We start from the raw sequence: 20,008 nt of genomic DNA, 5'->3' as shown, positions 1-20,008 counted from the left end.
GAGATTGCAAAGTTTTGAGCTAAAAGCTATTGACATCATGGAAGTTTTGGCTCTCACCAAGTTTGTTGAAAGAACATTCCGCCAAAGATGCCACACCCATCCACAAGAAACTCAAGCCGCGGCTCTATGAAGATTGTCTAGTGAATCAACTTCGTGTTTTGGATATAGATGCAAGCATACAACCGAATGGAAGATCCCTTTTTTGAAATAGGCTAAATACTACCACCCACGGATGGGCATACCCACCCCACATATATGCCCTTGCATGGTTGTTGGAATTGGAGTTTTGTCAAGGAGCTATAAAAAAATGATCGTAATGTTCTCTACAACTTCTCGTGCTTCAACTTCTCACAAGTAGCCTTGGCCCTGACTCTAGTGTATCATATGCGGCACTTCCTCGAGAAATATAAGGTAGTTCCCAACCCCTCACTAGTTGCCTCCATCCATGCTTTTTGGGTACTCACCATGTTGCTTCACGATGTTCCAGCCTATCAGCAACTGGTCAAAGAAATGACAAACTCAAATAAAGCAGGGGCTAGTGTTTGATATTGACAAATGCCTAAACCTCAACCAAATAATGAGGCTTTAGCTTTGCATACATAACCTCCACCCCCATCACATCTGAATGTTCAAAGATATGTCTAACACTCGTTTTTGCAAACGACGTCATCCTTTTTGCCCCATCTCTCAATGACTACTTGATCGCACTCCCTTATACAATCAGCAGTAGCTACATCTTACCTAACCAAGTCTTGATCCATGGATAGATGAACTGCAAGAAGGGGGGCATGTTAACCGCATGGGTTAACGGAGTCACATTGGTTAACAAAGGGAACAATTTTGGGGTTCTCTTAAACCAAACATGGAGTTTCAAGATAGCTGCCCAGGTTTGGGGACACATTATACCATGTCTTCCCACGAAGTAACATGCACAAGGGCAAGGTTCTCTTAAACCAAATGCAGTTTTTGTCGGAGGTGGTGGCCTTCACCCCTCACTTGAGCATGGTTCAATTGAAGCATGGTGTTGACACGTGGATTTGGGGATATTAATCTCATAAGCACAAGTAATACTATGGGCTCCTTGCATATAAAGGGCCCTTGGATCCTACTTAGTTGTCCTGCCGACCTTTTCTAGAGACTAGGGAGGCATGCATGGCTAGGAGGCAAGGGGATTGGGACCCCCTCGTACTCAGTGCACCTTGTGACACTTGGTAGCTACATGGCTACCAACATGGTATCAAAGTAGGTGGGATTGTGTTTGGCATAGCCTTGCATGAGTGACATGTGGCAATTGCATGATTCGGGTGGCAAATTGTCACAATCGGCACAACGAATGAAAAGTGTGACATTATGATGGTGGTGGCAGCCCTCATAACTCCTAACGCATGTTTGTTTGTTCCTCTCGTGGGCTTTGGTAGCTAGCTACCCATGGCAGTTTGGTTATGTGGACTCTAGTTTGTCTCACGTGCCGTGTTTGGTTGGCCCCTCCTTGGTTTGGTTTGGGCCAATTATTGGGGGGTTGGAGGTGGTGGCCTTCACCCCTTACTTGAGCACGGTTTAGTTGAAGCATGGTGCATTGGCAAAGGGAAGCTTGCAGTTGTGACACGTGGATTTGGGGATATTAATCCCATAAGCACAATTAATATTGCGAGTTTTTTGCATATAAAGGGTGCTTGAGCCCTCCTTAGTAATCCCACCAGCCTTTGTGGGAGACTAGGGAGGCATGTGTGGCTAGGAGGAGAGACCCCCTCGTACTCACCACACCTTTTGACACTTGGTTGCTTGCATGGCTACCAAGAGTTTCACGTGGTTTTGAAACAGTTGCCATGGTCCAGCTACTCAAATCAAGATAACACAAGTGCCATTTGCACCAATTGCTTAGGACCAGTAGTCAATGATCTTAGGCCTACTACGACAAGGTATAAGATGGCATAACCTCATGATTACCTTGCGCGGTCAAAATTGGATAACACAATTGGCATTTATACAATGTGAGAAAGCAACAATGAAAGTGGAGCTGCAAGAAGCTGACACAAAAGAAAAAGGGTAGCAACATGTCTTGGAGCCAGATAGGCCTAAGCATGTTGTAAAGAGAAATAATAGAGGGAGTGGTAGGATGAAAAGGGTGGACCCTCCCTTCAAAAGTGACTTATGCAAGTTTGGGGAATACAAGCTCCCTCTTCTTCAAGAGTGTTGTTTATGTTCTTCTTGCCCTTGCCTTTGTGAATGCCTCTTCTCCCTTTCCCCCTTCTTGCCTTATGCTCTCCACTCCCCTCTCCTCTTCCTCCCCCTCCCCCTCCTACATTGCAACAACTCTAGGAGCCATTTGTGTGCCACATTTGGACTCGTGAGTCACCATCGGACTACACATTTTTCCATGTCTAGACTCGGGTCTCCTTTAGAACTTTAGAACTTGGTTCATCCTGAGACTTACTTGTGGAAGCCTTAGTTGAGTTCTCAATTAGTGGTACCATGCTCAAATAAATGTAAAATCCATAGCTAGTGCCTTTCCCTTTAGTTTGCGAGCTATTTGATATGCAAATTTCTTCTGCTCCTTCTAATTAAAATCTCCTATATAAGGTGTTGAATCTTTGTCAACATCCACTAGGTGTTGGGACCGAGTTACTACATTGGCATTCACTAATTTTGGGAGTTTTGCTAATATAACTTGGAATCCGTGATCTCTTTCAGTCTTGCTATGTTGCTTTTGAGTAATTTCCGGTGCTTTTGCCATAATGGACACTTAGCCTTGGTATGATTGACATTGTGGATTAACATTGATTTTATGAAGGATCCTGAATTGTCCTTACCCTTAGCTTGCTCGGGTTTTGATGGTCGTGCTTCCTTAGCCTTAGACTTTTGATTCACATCTAGTGTTTTCTTTGCATACCAACAAGTGGACTCATCATGGCCATATTTGTTGCAAGTTTCATAGCACTTTGTTTTACAATAGTCATTTATGGGTTCCTAGAGCACTTATTGCACCATTTTTCATCCTAGCTTGGTTTTTCTCGCCAACCCATATCTTTCAGAGCCTTCTTCAATTTTGGCTTTAGCTTGTCTGGCTTTTGTAGAGACATCCTCTTCATCATTTGCCTCAGCCTTTTTCTTGGTAGGTCCGCTCTTTTTAGGTTGATTGAATAGGTCTTCATATATCTTTGCCGGGACTATTTGTGACATAAGGTCATTTAAGTACAACTTGTAATCAGCCACACATGCAATGACTTGTCATTTGGCTCGTGATAAGTTGATTAATCAAATCTTGCATTCTTAGCATAAAATCTTGGATAGACTCGTGCTCCTTCTACTTTAAATTACTGAGCTTTGTGTGGATGTCTTCCTCATTGATTTCTTATCTAAACCTTTTGAGAAAAGCTTCAGACATCCATCTATTACTAGTCTTTGAAGTAACCAATTGGGAATTGGTTAAACTAGTGTTGTGCCATGTTGGTCAGTGTACAAGGGAAATAATTCATATATTCTTATTTTGTTATTACAACATCATTTATGTGACAAACTCACAAAAAACTCTACAAATGGCTACATGGGTCTTCATCTTTAGTTTCTATGATATCTTGAAACTTGAGCTTGATTAGGGTGGCTCACTTTACCTTGATAGTTACCAACTGGGACCGTTGAGTTGCTTTTATCGACATAGTTGTCCTTATGACATGCATCCTTGTGTTGTCATTCATTCGTGTGGACATGCTCATGATGATGTCCTCCAATAGGTGGTGGTCTAGGCACTCATCTGCCGGCAACTGGACATTTGGAACTATCAAACTCGATCATTAGTGTCATTCCTGACCACACCCTAGTACTGACGCAAGACTTGGAGTCCTAGTCCTTGGCAAAGATGCAAGACTAGGTCCCCTATTTTTGCACTTTGGAGAATGACTAGGCATTCTCTGACTTGATGTCATTTTATGACACAAGCTTCTGCTAACTTGGCTACATCCATGACTTGAAGCTTGGTTGAAATCTCAACCAAGGCTATTTCTGCTCTCCTATTTTGCTTTCGAGGCATTTGCAAAATCTTCTCTACCAATCCCAACCCAAGGCGTATCCCATCTCGGAAGCAAATTTATCTTTTCGGCTTAGAGAATTGCACTCATGGATCAGTGTATGTACAAACTCAGTGGACTATTTAGAGAATCGATCTATGTACAAACTCAGTGGACTATTTCGGCTTAGAGAATTGCACTCATGGCTCCGTCTATGTACAAACTCAGTGGACTATTTAGAATGGAGACTCTCTATAGACGATTGCTCATAATCTTCTACTAGAGCTTGAAGATCGCTTCTCTGTTGAAGGGATCATGCCATCTTGGGCATAAATTGTGCACCAATTAACTCTTGGTGTTGGTGTAGTAATAAAAAACTGCCTCTCTTTACTGTGGCCAGGTCATTGCCTTCTACCTCGAGCTCTTTTTTTGTAGGTGACTCTCTGATTCCCCCACATGGCCCCAATGCTCATCCCTTGCTAGCTCAAAATTCATGGTAGCTTCTTGGTCGTCCATATTTTGCCAACCTTTTTACCTCAACACAGATGTTCTTCTCTCCTCTCCAAATATGTTTGTCTCCTCACCGAGCATCTAGTAAACATTGCTTATTGCCTGGATGGTACAAAGGGCAAACTGATAATAATTATGAATCCAAACCCAGTCATCAAATAGGTTTGTAGGATACTGACATCCTTGGCCTATCTAGAGAAAAATCTGTTATAAACCAAGCAATTGTCATAGCTCCACTTGGGTCAACATATGTTGTTTCTTGAGAATTTGTGCACTTAACTCTACAAAATCATATCACCAATCCACTAAATTCCCCACTTACCCTTTTAGCACATCCCATCCCTAGCAAGATTGCCAAATGTTGACGGTCTTTTTTTGACACCTCGAGTTTGACTTGCCGCCCACGCCCAACTCAATGGAGGTGTGCGCACGGCTTGACAAGAAAGAAGCTCACTCTTGTAGTCCTAAGGGGTTTTCCTACTCTATGCAGTGTGTAGAAATAGATGAAAAACATAACTTACTAACAAATGGGAGTTTGTGCTGTGTGGGAAAGCCTTGTGATGAGGATGGGTGATATCTCACTTGAGTGGAATAGAATAGACATAGAAATATGACACAATCCAATATAAAAGCAATTGTATTATTTTCATATAAATTGAGTGCAAATGGCTCGTGGATGCAAACCAACATGAGGCTCTCTCTCTCTACTCAATCCTACTGACATCAACTTATGCAGAGGACTCTATTAGCCAACAATTCAGATTCCATCTCTTATAGCCTCTACACACTCACAAGACTAGTTAAGATCATAATCCCTTACAACTCACACTCTACTTCCTAATTACCTATACCGAGGCGGTCGAGTTAGCCCCTTCTGAACTTGTTCCCATTGATTGATGGATTGCTCATACTGATTGGTCCAATGGTGCTCCTTGGCTCTGCATCGCATTATAAAGTTTGGAGGTACAGTGCTTTGCTCAACCACTTTAGCCAAAATCCATGCTTTTTCCCTGGATGGCCTCCTTTTGAGCTGGCACAGCTTGAGTTGTGGGACCTGGCCCAAGTTGCCTATTAATGCAAGGGTTAACAAGGCACTCCTACTCTCCACAAGAGGAGGCAATGTGAGGGAATAGGAAGGTGGTGAATTGGGGGATGTAGAGTTGCAATAGTGAAGAGAGAAGGAAAAGGAAAGCAAGGGAAGAGCAGAGGGGGGGAGGATTGAGCACCTTGTGGCACACGGGGAAACAATCATATGACCCCTTTTTCATGAAATAGTTTTTGGAAAATAAGGGCAAATGGAATTGGTTGAATTGACTCACATGCCACTTTCTCAAAAGTGTAGGTGTAGAGGCGTCTCTCAACTAGTTGTGATAATATGTACCCCTCTCCCCTAATTCAAATGCACTCAATTCTAAGACCTTCCAAGGGGTATTGCATTGTGAAAATTTTTGAGTCTGCATTCGTGACTAGATTGATGGTGTAATTTAGTTTTTCCCCAACAAATGGTCACAAATAGTAATCAGGAAAACAAAATTAAGGCACACCACTAATATACTTGCTACAAGCCTTGTCACTAAGTGTGCTATATATATGTGATATTTTATCTCTTGTTAGATTTTTGGATCTTTGGTAATTTTGGATATGCCATACAATTAGCTATACACAATTCTAACATGTTGCATTTCCTACCCTACAAGATTGAAATGAAAAGACTTGCAAAACCTGCAAGAAATTCAATTGTAAAATGTAAAAGCCCTAATTATTGACCCAAACAGTTATGCATTTCCAAAGGTTCCAAACTTTATGCCCTCTGGCTATTTGAAAAGTTAAGTCATGTTAGCTTTGTAAGTGTCATTTGGAAACCCATAAAATGAAACCCTAAAATCATAATAATCCTCTAAGTAGTCCTATTCCTTGAAGGCTAATGTCATAAAGTATTCCCCCTGTAAGTAGTTGTTGTTCTCTCCCCACAAAAACATGTTGTCAATCATCGCACATGAGACTAAGATGACCAACCACATGAAGGCTCATTCCCAAACTCACCCTTTCTTTGATTTTAGCTTCATTCATGATCACTCAAAGTAAGTACCATCATAATCCATAATGTCCTTAACTTGCTTGATCCCCACAACTTCCATTTATCCTTGACAAATTAACTTGACTAAAGTTTTAACCGTTCCAATAAAAGCTTAAGATTGACGATGCAATAAAATGTGGTTGACCTAAAGTTCAAATAATGTTTGTTATGCCTCTCTTGTAGCATTCACAAATTCTCCATATTTGCATGATCTTTACATCAATCCCCATCTCTAAATGGCTTTACTTGAGCATTTAAGAATATAATAAGGTATAATTCACATGCTTCCCAATAATTTGTTAATCCAGCTTCCCAATGGAATTTTTTGATAACCTTGTGCCCAAGGTATACTTGAATTACACAATAGTGTGGTAAAAATGCATGAGAATGTTTCACAAATTGGATTATGGATGTTGAATCTTGATTTTCATAAAATCCTTAAATGTTAATGTTTAATTATTTTTATGGAAAATCTAATTAGAACCCCTTACATGAAGCACTTGGAACAATGGCATTAAATTTTGACTCTTGTGTTAAATTTGAAAACACTTTTTCCTTACTCGATGCACCGATGTGGAGCACTTTCTCTTTTTGATACGATGCAAATCATAACTCTATTGTAACCCTTTTGTTTTGTTTTTAAAAATGCTTCCTAATTCCAATAATTTCCTATGAGCAATATGCTCCAAAGCTACCTAGACATGATAAATTGCAAGATTGCTCTTCAATTTGTAGAATAGTTTGCATTTTAGCTTTCCATTAGTCCCTTTGCTCCCTATGTTTATACTCAATTGAAACTAAGAGAAGGATTATCCACATAAAAAACAAAGCTAAAGGTTGACGCTCATACATCATAACCACTTGAATTGGCTAGATTGAAAATTGTAATTGTAGTTTAGTTTTGTACTCTTTTCGAAGGAGTTGACTTTGTTGTCAATCAAAAAATTGAATTTCAAATGCCATTTGTAAGCCATCTAGCATACAAAGTATCCTTTCACCAAATTTTTCAACTACCTCAAGCACACAAAATAAGGAAGTAAATATAAGAAAGCAATACTCCATGCATGAATCTTTATGTGCACACTGTTTACTAGGTTCCTCATAGAATGTGTTTGCTGTAGTATGGAACACTATAATCTTGAGATTTGTATGGCACTTAAAAAATAAATGAATAAATGTCAAGTTTATTAATATCATAGAGGGAGGTAAGCATATGAAACTTTTTAATACAGGCCTTGGAGAATTGTGAATCTCTATCCCAAGTCATGAATTTTTTGCACCCATTAAGCCTTTTACATGTCCCCCTTGCATCTCGTGGCACGTACAATCCTTTTAGATGATCCATTAGAAATGACCAATGTGCATTGTTTTGTAATTATGTAGCTTGTTCAATTTGGGAAAAACATATTTTTCCCCTTGTATCTATAATTAGACATTGAGATATCATTTTTACATAGAAACAATGTACGTTGTGTACAAATTTCATTTTTAAATGAATCATAGAGAAACTTGTGTTTATCAAAATCTACTTGAAGCATTTTGAAATCTAAATTTACGAACACTTGAAGACACATATTTCAAACTTATTGTATAAGAACCTCTGATACCTAGGGAGACTTAACTGCTATAACATCTTAGAAATTCTAATACTCTAACAAATTACAAACTCTTTTATGTGGCTATTCTTGTTGTTGTGTCTTGTGTGACTATGTGTTGAAAGTTTGCCATTATATCTATGATTGAAGTTGTGGAACCTAAAGGTGTGAGCTCCATGAAAGCTACATGTTTGATGGTTTTCATTGGATGCATTATCAAGTACAAAGATGCACAATCATACAATGTGACTAAAAAGGGGAAGGTGTGATTGACTTCATGTATGCCTTGCCTTGTCCTATCAATGATTTCCAACTTGTCCCATGTGGTTACCGTTAAGCTTGTTGAAAGATGAAGGGTTGGTAGCACCTAAATTTTGATTTCACTCAATGTAAAGAACTTGGGTGATGTCCTTAGATCCCATTTAGCTTCACAATCTTTGTGTCCATCCAAATCAATCATCCAACCCTTATTATATGGCATCACAAAAAACTATTATATGAGGAGTGGGATTTTTTCTCGAAGCACATTAATTTGGTGATAAATTTTGATCCCCTTCAATGTTTATCAAGAATCTCCAAACTTCGTTACATACATTCACCATCAGCATGAATCACAAATCTATGTGTTTCAACCTTTTGAAGAAAGATAGGGAAGGAAAAAATTGCTTTTGTGCCCAATTTGTATGTCAAATGAGTTTTTGAATTACTTACATACATTCTTTAAACATGTGCTACAACTAACCCAACATTACCATATATTTTAAACTTTTATTTGTTTAAATCTCACTTTCAAACCATGCAACATGAATTTTCTAAGGACTTTTACATCAAAATATGTGTTAATGTGGTCTATATGAATAGGCACAGACACATCCTGGATTTAACTTGAGTGTGATGGAGCTCATGTGATAGCTTGAAAGGTTTAAGACAATACTCTTTGCATGTATAATAGTTTAGAGGAGAGTTAGATTGCATACCAGAGGGTTGGCCAACCAACAAGGTTACCTCGCCACAATGGAGGGAGGATCAGTGGGCGTTGGGTAGGATGCATCTTAGGAAGTTGTCGCGGCAAAGGTGGCCTATCGACAGATGTTGCAAAATGCCGTGGATCCAGTGGATCTAAACAAGAGATGGGGCATGGATAGGGGCCAGGCGTGGTGGTCCCAAAGGATGAGGACAATCTGAAAGAGCTATGTCACAGGTAAGGAGAGGTTCTTGCTATGGAAGGTGGTGCATCAGTGGCTCCCAACTCAAGGCAAATTGGCCAAACGCCTGCCTGCTATGTAACGAATCACTTGAGTTTGTGAGCCATCTACTTTAGCACCGTCGCGAAGTCTGGTACAAAGCAATGCATGATTCTAGTATCATGGCTAAGTTTAATGTAGGTGCTAATTGGAGAACAATTATACTTGGTAAGGATGCCTGGATCAAATACATCTGGGCGGGGGTGTTGATTGCAGTGTGGGAGTTCAGTAATAGTTTAGTCTTCAATCATGGTAAGGGTGGTGACAATAAGGTGGCTGCGATCATGATGCAAGGAAATGGTATTCTCTAAGACTTTGGCTTGGTATTGTCCCACAAGGCCCTGTTTGTCAGCATAAATCTTCTTTTGATTAGTGTGTCCCTAAAGGTATAATCCTTTCGCTGCGTGCAATGAAGGCAGAGGGCATGTGGCCCATTTTATCTCTATTGCCACTTTTTATAATTGGTCTTCTTTCAGGGCACGACTAGCCCCTTAATATATTCGGCCTTTTTGTTTGGGGGGGAAAAAACCAATATCTATGACCCTTAATAGAGGTACGAATGTGGTAAAGGCCCACTATAGTCCCATAAGATTGAGGCAAAATAGAAAGAGGCACCATGTTAATTGGATACAAGATGTTTCTTTGTATCTTATATGAAGTGTATTCAATAAGTCTTGCATATTTTCTTAGCCTTCTACTCTCTTAGCACAAGGTCCATGTACGTTGAGCCCTAACATAAAGGACCAATGGTGCCTTATGCTAGCCTTATCATTGCAAATTTCATATGTTGGCAGGACATGAAAAATGGGTGCAATTTAGGTATTCATAATGCTTAGCTCCGCATGATAACAAACTACAATGAGGTCGCTAGTGCAAATCACATTGCTTTTTATGGTGATTTGTGTCAATCTATGTCACAAATAAATGATGATAGAGAATTTGTCAAAAGTATTAAAGGTAAGATGGCACATAATACCACCAAGTAATTAGCCTCGATCTTTCCAAGGATTAGCATTAAGCCGTGTTGTTAGTACATGATCACAAATAAACAATGATGCAATAAATACACGGTCATATGGATAGCACACAAGCATAATTAAGGTACAAGATAAAACCCTCTTTGGTTTGCATACAATTTGTGTTAGTTATTTTTATCGGACATTATTATGTGATACTTTTACAATATCGAATGCTAAAAATGTTATATTACTATGGTTTAAAGAATGAAAGTTAGCTTGTTATTATTTGAAAATACCTCCATGCTTTAGCAAAATGCAATCAACATTTTGTGGAATAGAAAGCCACAAGATGAAAGACATCGTGAAAGGTATAACTCATGACAATTTGCAATATTTTCTCTTGAAGCGGGCACTAAGGGTAGGTAACTTCATCATTTTGAGACCTACCTTTTGGTGCACTTCATCTCATGTAGCTTGGAGTAATTTGAAGGGTCTTTCATGTTTGCATTGAAGGGGCCCATTCCAACCTCTACCACTTTCAACAAGGTATGGTGTCACTTATCATAATGCCACTCTTGAAGACTCACAAATAGTTTCCAATTGCATGGGGGATTGTGGTTGCCCATCATCATGATGAAAGCTATAGCTTGTCTTTAAATCCCAAGTAGTAATAAATTTAGCAGGCCTCTTAAGTGCTTTAAAAGACATGGAAAATTGTGGAAGTTAAAAAAATTAATATTTTACCAATATTTGCTATTTGCAGTAGGCAATACTCCAAATTTCTTTAAAGATTTCACATTTGAATATGTTAAAGTGAGAGTTAGTTGGACATACATTATCTTTGAAGGCTTGCTATCTTGTTGAAAAGTACGCTATGATCAAGAAAATCTCTCATCATATAGAGTCAATTGGACATAATTTCTCTTTGAAGGTTAGCCCTTTTGTTTTAAAGTTGGTGACCGTTTTAGAAACCGTTGAAGGTATTTGTTTCATTTAATTCATAGAGACAATTAGTTGCATAGACTATATTTTCCAATGCAACTGTATCTTGTTTCTCTCATGCAATAACAAAACTTTCTATATAAGTGCACATGGGTTGAGCCCACATATCCAGCTCTATGATTCTTGAAGTTTACACCAACTTCTCGCATCTTATGAGACAAGGGACCTTGTTGGTTGCCATGTGCGCTTAGGGTAGTAAATGGGATACAACGAATACTTTCTTTTTAAATTAAAGAAATGTAAGATGCTATGTTGAGGGGAAAGCTATGAGGTGCATGTGGTAGTTATAATAGATAAGGCCTTGTAGTGGAGCATTTTTCAATTGATTCTTGCTGCATGCATGGTAGAGCAATTGGAGAGCAATTGGAGATCTAAACTGATTGCAAGCAAGGGCTAAAAAGGGTGTAAGGTCTATATTTTGACATCTTCCACCAATACTTATATTAAATAGCCTTATAACTAAATAGATTGTCATTTGGGTTAACCCACTCTTTGAGTATCTTCAAGTAACAATTAAGTTAACGAATTAAAAGCCTTGACTTCTAGAGTTTTGGCATCGGTGCATATGAAAGTGTCACTAGACCAAATTTTGGGGGAGTAGTCGTTGGTTGCTTTGACTCTTAGTAGTCTGAAAGAGTGACTCGTGTTGCTTGAGTGTTGGTGGGGAATTTGATTGTTTACCAAAGGAATGCGTGGGGCCAAGGCATGAGATTTAAAAGAAAAGGTTCTTCGAAATTGTTTTTAAAGAAAAATGAAAGAGAGGCCTCCGAGGTTTTCTTAACGAGGCATTAAATGATAATTGTATTTTAAGATAAACCCTTCGGACAAATCGAGGACTAGTTGACCGGCTAGTTTGAATTTGCGACCGACAGCTGTAGGATTCCCGCGGCTGACAGAATAGTGCCCGGTTGGCAGTGCACCAGAACGCCACGTGAGAGGCGCCCCTGCCATCAAAAGAGGCGCTTGCTGGCGTGGCCACGTGATGTGGCCTCGCCGTGCCACCCACGTAGGCAATTTTGATTGCGCGAGAGCTCGGCACGTGGCGGGTGCGATGATGTGGTGGCGGCCGATGGCTGCCACGGCAGTATGGAGCGGCCACGCTGGCGGAGCGGGTGGTCGCCACATGGGCAACCGAGTCATGAGCCACGTCATCGTCTTCCTCACGGGGCAACTTCTTGTTGCTGTTATGTTTTCTTTCTTTTCTGTGCAGGGCAAGCTTCTTCTGTCGCCATAGCCAAATCGCCATAGCCAGCACCTGCTTTTTCTCTTTGTCTGATCCTTTCCTTTGTCTTCATAGCCTCGACCAGCGTTGGATCTGCCTTTCCCTCTCTCGCATCGTGAATCCCCTTTGCATTTCCCTTGCATTTTCTGCTCCCTGCTCGCTTTTCGAGGCGTACAGAATCACGATTCCCCACCCTTCCGCATGCTTCGCACCCACGCGCTCTCAGCTCGCCTCATGCTCTTGCCTATCGCCCTCCCGTCGTATTCAATATATGCTGGCGAGTCGCGTGAGCAGTATATTATTTAGCTCGGGGGAAAATCCGCCAGCGCTCACGTCCACCAGCCGTGCGCCTTTGTGTCCTTCGCGATCGATAAATGCATGCCTCCGCTTCCCCTAACACTGCCTTCAGCTGCACCTCCATGAACTTGCTTTCGCGCCCTCTGCTCTCCCCATAGCTACTCGGGTTACCGATTGTGGGATCACATTCACCACCACAATGGCACAGGTAGCACCCCGCAGCACACTTGAACGATTACTTGACTCTATCAACGAAAGAGATGAAGCTCCTCCGGACAAGCTTCCGGCGCTTCCTCAGAGACCCACATCGAGAGCTCGATTGCCTTCGACAGTTCGCATGAGGAAAACCCAATCTGCAGCAGTACCTTCATCATTTGCGGGGTCGTCCGCCATGCTGTCTGGTGATGCGTTTGAGGCAAATAGAGTTAATCTGGGGCACTCGACTAGCTATACTTGGCAATCTACGGCTGTCCTAGCAACAGGTTCAGATTCAAATTCTTTGCTGTATCGGTATCACGGAGAGAAGGGTGGTACAGGGGAGACACACAACGGGCTTGTCGCAGAGAACGGTCATCTCAACGAAGCAGTAAATGTAGCTGGAGGGACCTGGGATGGGACTGACACCGTTCTTGTTTCTGCCAAGGATGACGACGTGACTGAGCGGAACGATGAATTGGAGAATGGATTCGCAAAAAATACGGAGCTTAAGGAAGGAGACAGGATGATCGATGGCGGTAACAATGAAGTGAAAGGACAGGACACTGACGAACAGTTACGAAGACGTCTGGATGACCATTTCGCCGAGCGCAGATCGCGGAGTAGCACGGAGTCATCCTCCTTTTTCGAATATCCAACAAAACTGCAAGATGATGTTTTCACCAATAGAAGAAAAAGGAGGAGGGACGATCGCATGTTGGGCTTGAGAAAGGTGCTTGATTTCGTCTCGTTGTTACATTCTGATTTTTTTGCCGTTGTGTGACGATCGACGGCGATGGAAATTTTGGCCGATGGCAGGGTGTTTTCTTAGCAAAGTTATCGTCTCCCTATCCATTGAGAGAGCCTATTTGCAATGTAGCATTGAGTTTTAGGACCGAAGGTAAAGGTTTTTGAGCAACGTACGTTTGCCTCCTTGATCTGTGGTTTTTCATGTAGTTATCTAAATCGAAGTTGAAAATTGCCAGTAGGGCCTTGTAGTAATGGAGGAAGCGGCAATGTGTTTTCTTTTAACAAAGAAAAACATCTGCTCTAACCTCGAAACAGGGACGAACGTCTTTTGATCGGCCCTCTTGCCCGTGCTCCCTCTGATTGCGCCCATGCTATGTTTTCATTTCAGGGATTATGCACTGAATTTCCCAGAGAAATCGTTTTTAAGACTAGTTCCTCCCATTCACGTAAGGCTGGTAAAGTCTAAGCCAAATTTTCAAGATCGATGACGTGTCAAGATGCCTGTGAGAGTTAGTTCCAAGATCATGGTGGATTCCATGATTCATAGTTAGTTTATATCACGATGCTGCCATTGTGATGATGATCGTGCTTTGTTCCTTGCAATCCTTATGTTACTGCAATTAACAAAATAATGATATTTATTAGGATGTTCTTGTGAAAGTCAGGTCTGTAAGTGCAAGGATTGGTTCTGAATTTTGAGGAGTGAGTTTGTGAAAATCTCAACAACCTTGTTATGGTCGTTGCAGAAGTCTGCAACTGCTCAATGTCTAGAAAACTTGGTGGTTGGCTTTTCCCCAGTCAATTCTATTTAGCAATGATTGAGAAGCAGCCTGGCAAAAGCCTCTGACTGGATCTTTTACCCAACAGCTGATCATAAATCACAGTGACTTTGTTTTTACATGCTCGAGATCAAATATCCCGCATGATCACTGTCTTGTGCATTGCCCACCTGTCTTATTGGAAGTCTCTGCATTTGGGGTGTGAGGCTCCACTCACTGTCATGATGATGATGGTGATAGGCATGCTATGAATCTGCTTGTATATGTTGGACGTTAGTTTATGCTTACTTGATTATCATTGTAAGCTATGCATGAAAGAGGCCATAGACTGGAGCATGGAGGATGTACGCTCCGCTATGGGTCTAAGGCAAAGACAAAGATCAAGTGGGATTGAGGATCCCGTGCATGACAGTGTATAGCTCTTGTTCTTGGAATTACCATGGAATTGCTGGCTCTCAGCAGTGACACCTGTTGGAGCTTTTAGGGGACTCAGTGCTGAGCGAGAATGCTACCAAACGATTACCTGTACTGCACTGTTCCTCCAAGGCTAAACAGAAAACAACACACGAGTAAGCCCCTAGAGAAGGGCTACTGGTGGGCCAATTCAAGGGCAGCATCAGGATTGGCTGTGGCTGTAAGAAGTAATTTGTTCCATTCAAAATAAATTATAACCAGAGGTGGGAGAGTGAGAACTCTGTCCCTGGCTTCTACAATATGAATAAACAACCATCACGGGGGTGGTCTATAATGCTACATCGTCCTGACTCCCAAGCGGAGTAGCATGAAAAAACAAGGAACGATCCCAGGTCCTTGTGGTGTACACTGAAGAATACCATGAAGCAAGAATTGCTTCCATGGCTGGTCCCCTGGGGTCAAGCCTTTAACAAGGAGCTTGACTAGCAGTGCCCTACTCTGAACCTCTGGTTCATGTTCTTGAGAGTCTTCGGAGCAGCCAGCCATGTGATGCAGCCAATTTGGAGCCTGTTAAACCCTCCAGGTCTTCCAGATGCTGTCATTGTTGGTGCTTGTCTCTATTTTTCCTCGGCAACATGTAAGGCGTGGATTGTCCTTCCCTGCACTCTACTTTAAATATCTCATATTCAGCATTGTTTCTGCTAAGTGGCTTTTGCAAATGATGAGAGAGAGAGAAGCACAGTTACCATGCTTGTTTCGTCTATATCAGAGCTAGGCTTTGTGGTGAGATGCCACCAAAGATTGCCTTGTCATTAGTGGAGCAAAGCGGAATTCACACTTGCTCTTGGAAGAGGCAAGCCTAGATCTATGTCGAACACCCTGGTTGACATCAAGTCATATTGAGTATTGTAAAGGTATAATATGAAATGACAAGATTGAAAAGCAGTCTACAGCAGCCAGATGAAATAGCAATGATCAAGACTCACAAGCTTAGTTGCAAGCAAATCTTTGCAAAACGTTTGCATGAGGGGTCAGGTCTAATCAAACTTGGACAATTTTTTTCTAACGGATGTATAAATACTTTGATTAGTTTGGAACAGTGAAATATTATGCATGGAGGTTCTTTCATAGGTTGCCCCCTTTTTGAAGAGCGCTGACCTCTAGTCTGTCCAGGCTGACTAGAGTCTGCTGTCCTGAGCTCTCTGCTGCAGCAGGCCCAATCCCTGCTGGCATAGCCAACTCTACAATGGCTGTCTGCATGAACTGTTCTGCATTGTCTGTCTGCGTGGCAGACTCTCTGGACTTCCTGCATGGCAGCCACGTGTACCTATGCTGACATGGCAGCCACATGCACCTGCTTCTATATGGCTGCCTGCGTAGCTGCGTAGCAGTAGTATCCTGTTTTGCTGAGCTGCCCCTCTGTAGTCCAGCAGAGGGCCATGGGCTGAAACATACCTATGACAGCAGCATTCACGGAATTATTGTGTACATTTTTTGTGATGAAGTATGTTATTTGGGGCAGAGGAAGTCATGGCATTGACAGGGACTTGCGTAACTGCAGGATTCTCGGGTGTGGTTTTGGGGCCCAGATTGTAAATGGACACTTGGTGTTATCAAGTCAGTTGAAGATATGGAATCAGTTCTCAGTACTGCCGATGGCCAGGTAACCTTTTGTGGCTTTAACAAAGCAGGGGAGAGGGTTTGTAATTGTCTGTTATCAATGTGTATAGTGGCTCTTTTGGTTGAGAGTTGTGTGAATTGGATTTAATATCAGTGGCACCTTTTTGTGCAGGTTTTAAGGATACCATCGACCAAGCTTTTTCCAGCAAACCCAGAGATTCTTGATGGTGTGGATGATCTTGTACATTTGAGCTACATTCATGGGCCCACAGTTTCACATAATCTACAGATTAGATATGCCAAGGACAAGATATATGTAAGCTCCATGCTTTCCCAACAAGTTAACGCTGCTTTATCTAGTGACAGCAAAATGGAATGAATATGTGCATGATTTATTACTAGTATCCTGTCTGTGAGGGGGGAGAGACGAAATATGAAAGCCTAAGTGGTGAAGCAACTCCAACTGGATCATACGTTTCTTGATCGTAACTGCTCTCATATATTGATCAATCAGCTATGCAGATTGTTGTCTCAGAACGACTGTATCCTTTGTTAGATGTCCAAACTCCTTTTAGTTGCAGTGTATTTAACTATTACTCTGTGAATATGTCTATTTGCAGTAGCTTAAAAATATAAAATGGAATATATTGATTTTGAAGTTTGACATAGGCATTGGTTTGTACTTAGTATAGACATATTTGGATGGGGTGCTATGCAGACAAGAGCTGGATCTGTGTTGATAGCAATTAATCCATTCAAAGAAGTCCAGCTTTACACAAACAACTCTTACAAAAGAAAGACCAGGGGTGTTTCAGGGCCACATGTTTTTGTGACAGCTGACAAGGCTCTTGAAGCAATGATGAAAGGTATGTGCATCTTGGGCTCAAACATTTTGAAACAGTTGCACATTTTTTTAATAGTGCATTGTCAACATGGGAGCTGATGTTATTTCGGGCTCTAGCTTAAGTTGCTGAAAGTTGTCCACGGTGTGATGTGCTTTCTTTCTGAAATGAAGTCACATGATGAAAAATGTTGATCTGTACAAAGCCAATTAAGCTGGTTTGCTTGTGTGTTCCAGATGGAGTTGACCAATCAATTATTTTCAGGTGTGTACGTGTTGCCATCAATCATGTCATCTTGCATACAGTGAGCTCAGATTTCAACGACTTTAAATGATTACATAGTGTTGTAGGCCTTTCTTACGTTCCAGGGTTATCCTAAAATGCTAAGATTGGGATAACATCTCAGCTTTTGCTTTGATTAGAATGATCGAATGCAAGTTAAAAATATGTGGAAAGCTTCAAAGCTGATTTTGCTAAGTTCTTTTGTCTATATGTTTATTTTTCTCTTTCCCCCTTTTTAGGCTTGCTCTCCACCCTTTATTTTGTCTTGATGAGTCAGTACATCTTAAACTTAGCAGTGAGTCTTTGGAACTCAGAAACCCATTCCCTCCCCGTCCCCCCTTTTCTCTCAGACATTTGTATCAGATTTTGGTTCTCCTTGGCATACTAGCCCCCTATGGCTCTCATCTAATTCGTCCATGAGTTTGCTGTATACTTTCCATCCACCTATTCAGAAGGCATTAACCTCAACAAATTATTTCATACATAGAACTTGACCTAAGGCGGAACATAATTGAAACACCCCCCCCCCCCCCGCCCCCCCGGGTGGCCCTTACTTTTCCCCCTTCTCCATTTTCCACCAATTAGTACATTTTTGAATTATTTTCAATTGGGGGAACCTATTGGGTCTCCGTGGATGATATTAAGAGACAACAAACCAATCTCTGTTTGTTCAAAATTTTGACCTTTGTTTTCTGAAATACTTCCAATTTTGCAAGATTGACGAAATGTCTCAAGCTAGCTGGCGAGTTCTGCTTTGTTGAATCAATGCAGTTATTAGACTCCCAACTCCACTTGTGTTTTGGCTGTTTGTTTTATACTTTCAAAGATATATTCAGCTCACACTCATTCTCCTTATTTCTCTGTTGTGCATGATTTTGATGTGATTTTGCCTATGCTTCTATATCACCGATCAATAGGAGTATGTGCCAGTCTGTGATAGGTGAAAAAGTAGCTCACATGCTTGCTGCCCTAGTAGCAGCGCTGAATGAGTGCCAATATTTGCTTAAACGAAATGGCCTTCAACTTATTTTTGTTGCTGGGTGCAAGAGTGTGAAGGGTGCCAATTTGCAGGGCGTGAGTTTAAACTTGGATGTGGGCAGGACCCTGGAAAACTGAGGGGGCAAGGCCATAGGATGTGGGTATGCAAAGTTCTCCCTATTGATTGGTGCCTTGGGGGTAAATTTGGGGTTTGGGGCCAAGAGGGGGCAAAAGGACCCTTAGTAATTCAAGTTGGTAATTGGTTTAGTCTTAAAATTGCCCCACTAGAGGGAGGGGTATGCCACGTGGCATCTCCCATACGTTCGATGGATTTGGAAGGTTGCTTGTGGAAGCACGTGGAGGAAAAGCATCACGTGGGAAAAATGACGGCGAAGGATTCACGTCACATAGGGAGATCTGGTCGCATAGGTTTTTGGAATGGACTGTTAGTCGTCGTATGGATTTACGCGGCTGTATGGACTTTGGATTGCTGGTACGGATTTTCATTGCAGTACGGAAGGCCTTGCACAGTTGTGCACGGAGGGATCGTATGGCGTGTACGGACGTGAGCTGACAAGTTGTACGGATTGTTGAGTACGGATCTGCCATATTGTTGCATGGGTCCTTGAGCAGTGGTACGGGCAGGGTAAGAAGCTGTATGAATTGCTGGTGGGTGTTGGTGTACGGCTGACATACGATTGACGTATGTTTGCCTCGGGCTGTGTGCTACGCATCTCTAGCCTTGTGTCCGGGTTTGCCATGGGCCGTATGCTTGGCCAAGTGGATTTTTAGTCGCTTGTGAATGGGCTTCGTTGGATGCCTTGAGGTTGTTGGCTGGTCATTTATGCTATCATCTGGGACGTTGAGCACATCAATGGTCCCGTGAGCATTTGTTGGGAGGCAAGGGAACTGTGTGACCTAGAATGGATTGCTAGTAATAGTTCCGGGTTTTCATGCGAGTGCCTAGGACAGATTTGGATGCTTAGTGTATGCTTGATGAAGGTAGTGCCTAGTAGGGCTAAGGCAAAGTGGCATTTATGCCAAACCAAATGTGGAATGCTCTGAATGCAAGAGGATTTGTATCTATTGCATAGTCCTTTTAGGGTCCTCCAAGTAATAAAGAAATACCAAAAGGAGCACCAAGGGTTTGAGGCCAATCTGTATCCTTGTTTCTTGAGCAGGAGCACTCTAGCTCCCAATTTGTATTTGAAGTATTGATCAGATGTCATTGATCTTCT

General features: G+C 41.6%; 1 protein-coding gene across 2 annotated transcripts in view; it reads left to right on the top strand.

Annotated features, from left to right (window-relative positions):
• The first annotated feature begins 12,613 nt into the window (after positions 1-12,613).
• The window catches only part of LOC147894104 (myosin-1-like), an 89,023-nt gene continuing 81,628 nt past the window's right edge, over positions 12,614-20,008 (top strand). For both annotated transcript variants that reach the window (XM_087385072.1, XM_087385071.1), the window contains exons 1-5: positions 12,614-13,838; positions 16,610-16,711; positions 16,841-16,984; positions 17,387-17,534; positions 17,747-17,774. In XM_087385072.1, coding sequence (XP_087241198.1) covers positions 13,110-13,838; positions 16,610-16,711; positions 16,841-16,984; positions 17,387-17,534; positions 17,747-17,774 — 1,151 coding nt within the window. In that variant the 5' untranslated portion in view covers positions 12,614-13,109. The remainder of the gene's footprint in view (positions 13,839-16,609; positions 16,712-16,840; positions 16,985-17,386; positions 17,535-17,746; positions 17,775-20,008) is intronic.

The sequence above is a fragment of the Dipteris shenzhenensis genome, chromosome 14 (assembly GCF_047967505.1).
Source record: "Dipteris shenzhenensis isolate YYH24624 ecotype China chromosome 14, Dip_SZ_1.0, whole genome shotgun sequence".
In the NCBI taxonomy this organism is placed as follows: domain Eukaryota; kingdom Viridiplantae; phylum Streptophyta; class Polypodiopsida; order Gleicheniales; family Dipteridaceae; genus Dipteris; species Dipteris shenzhenensis.
The sequence above is the reverse complement of the archived record's forward strand: the minus strand, read 5'-3'. Positions and strand labels throughout refer to the sequence as shown.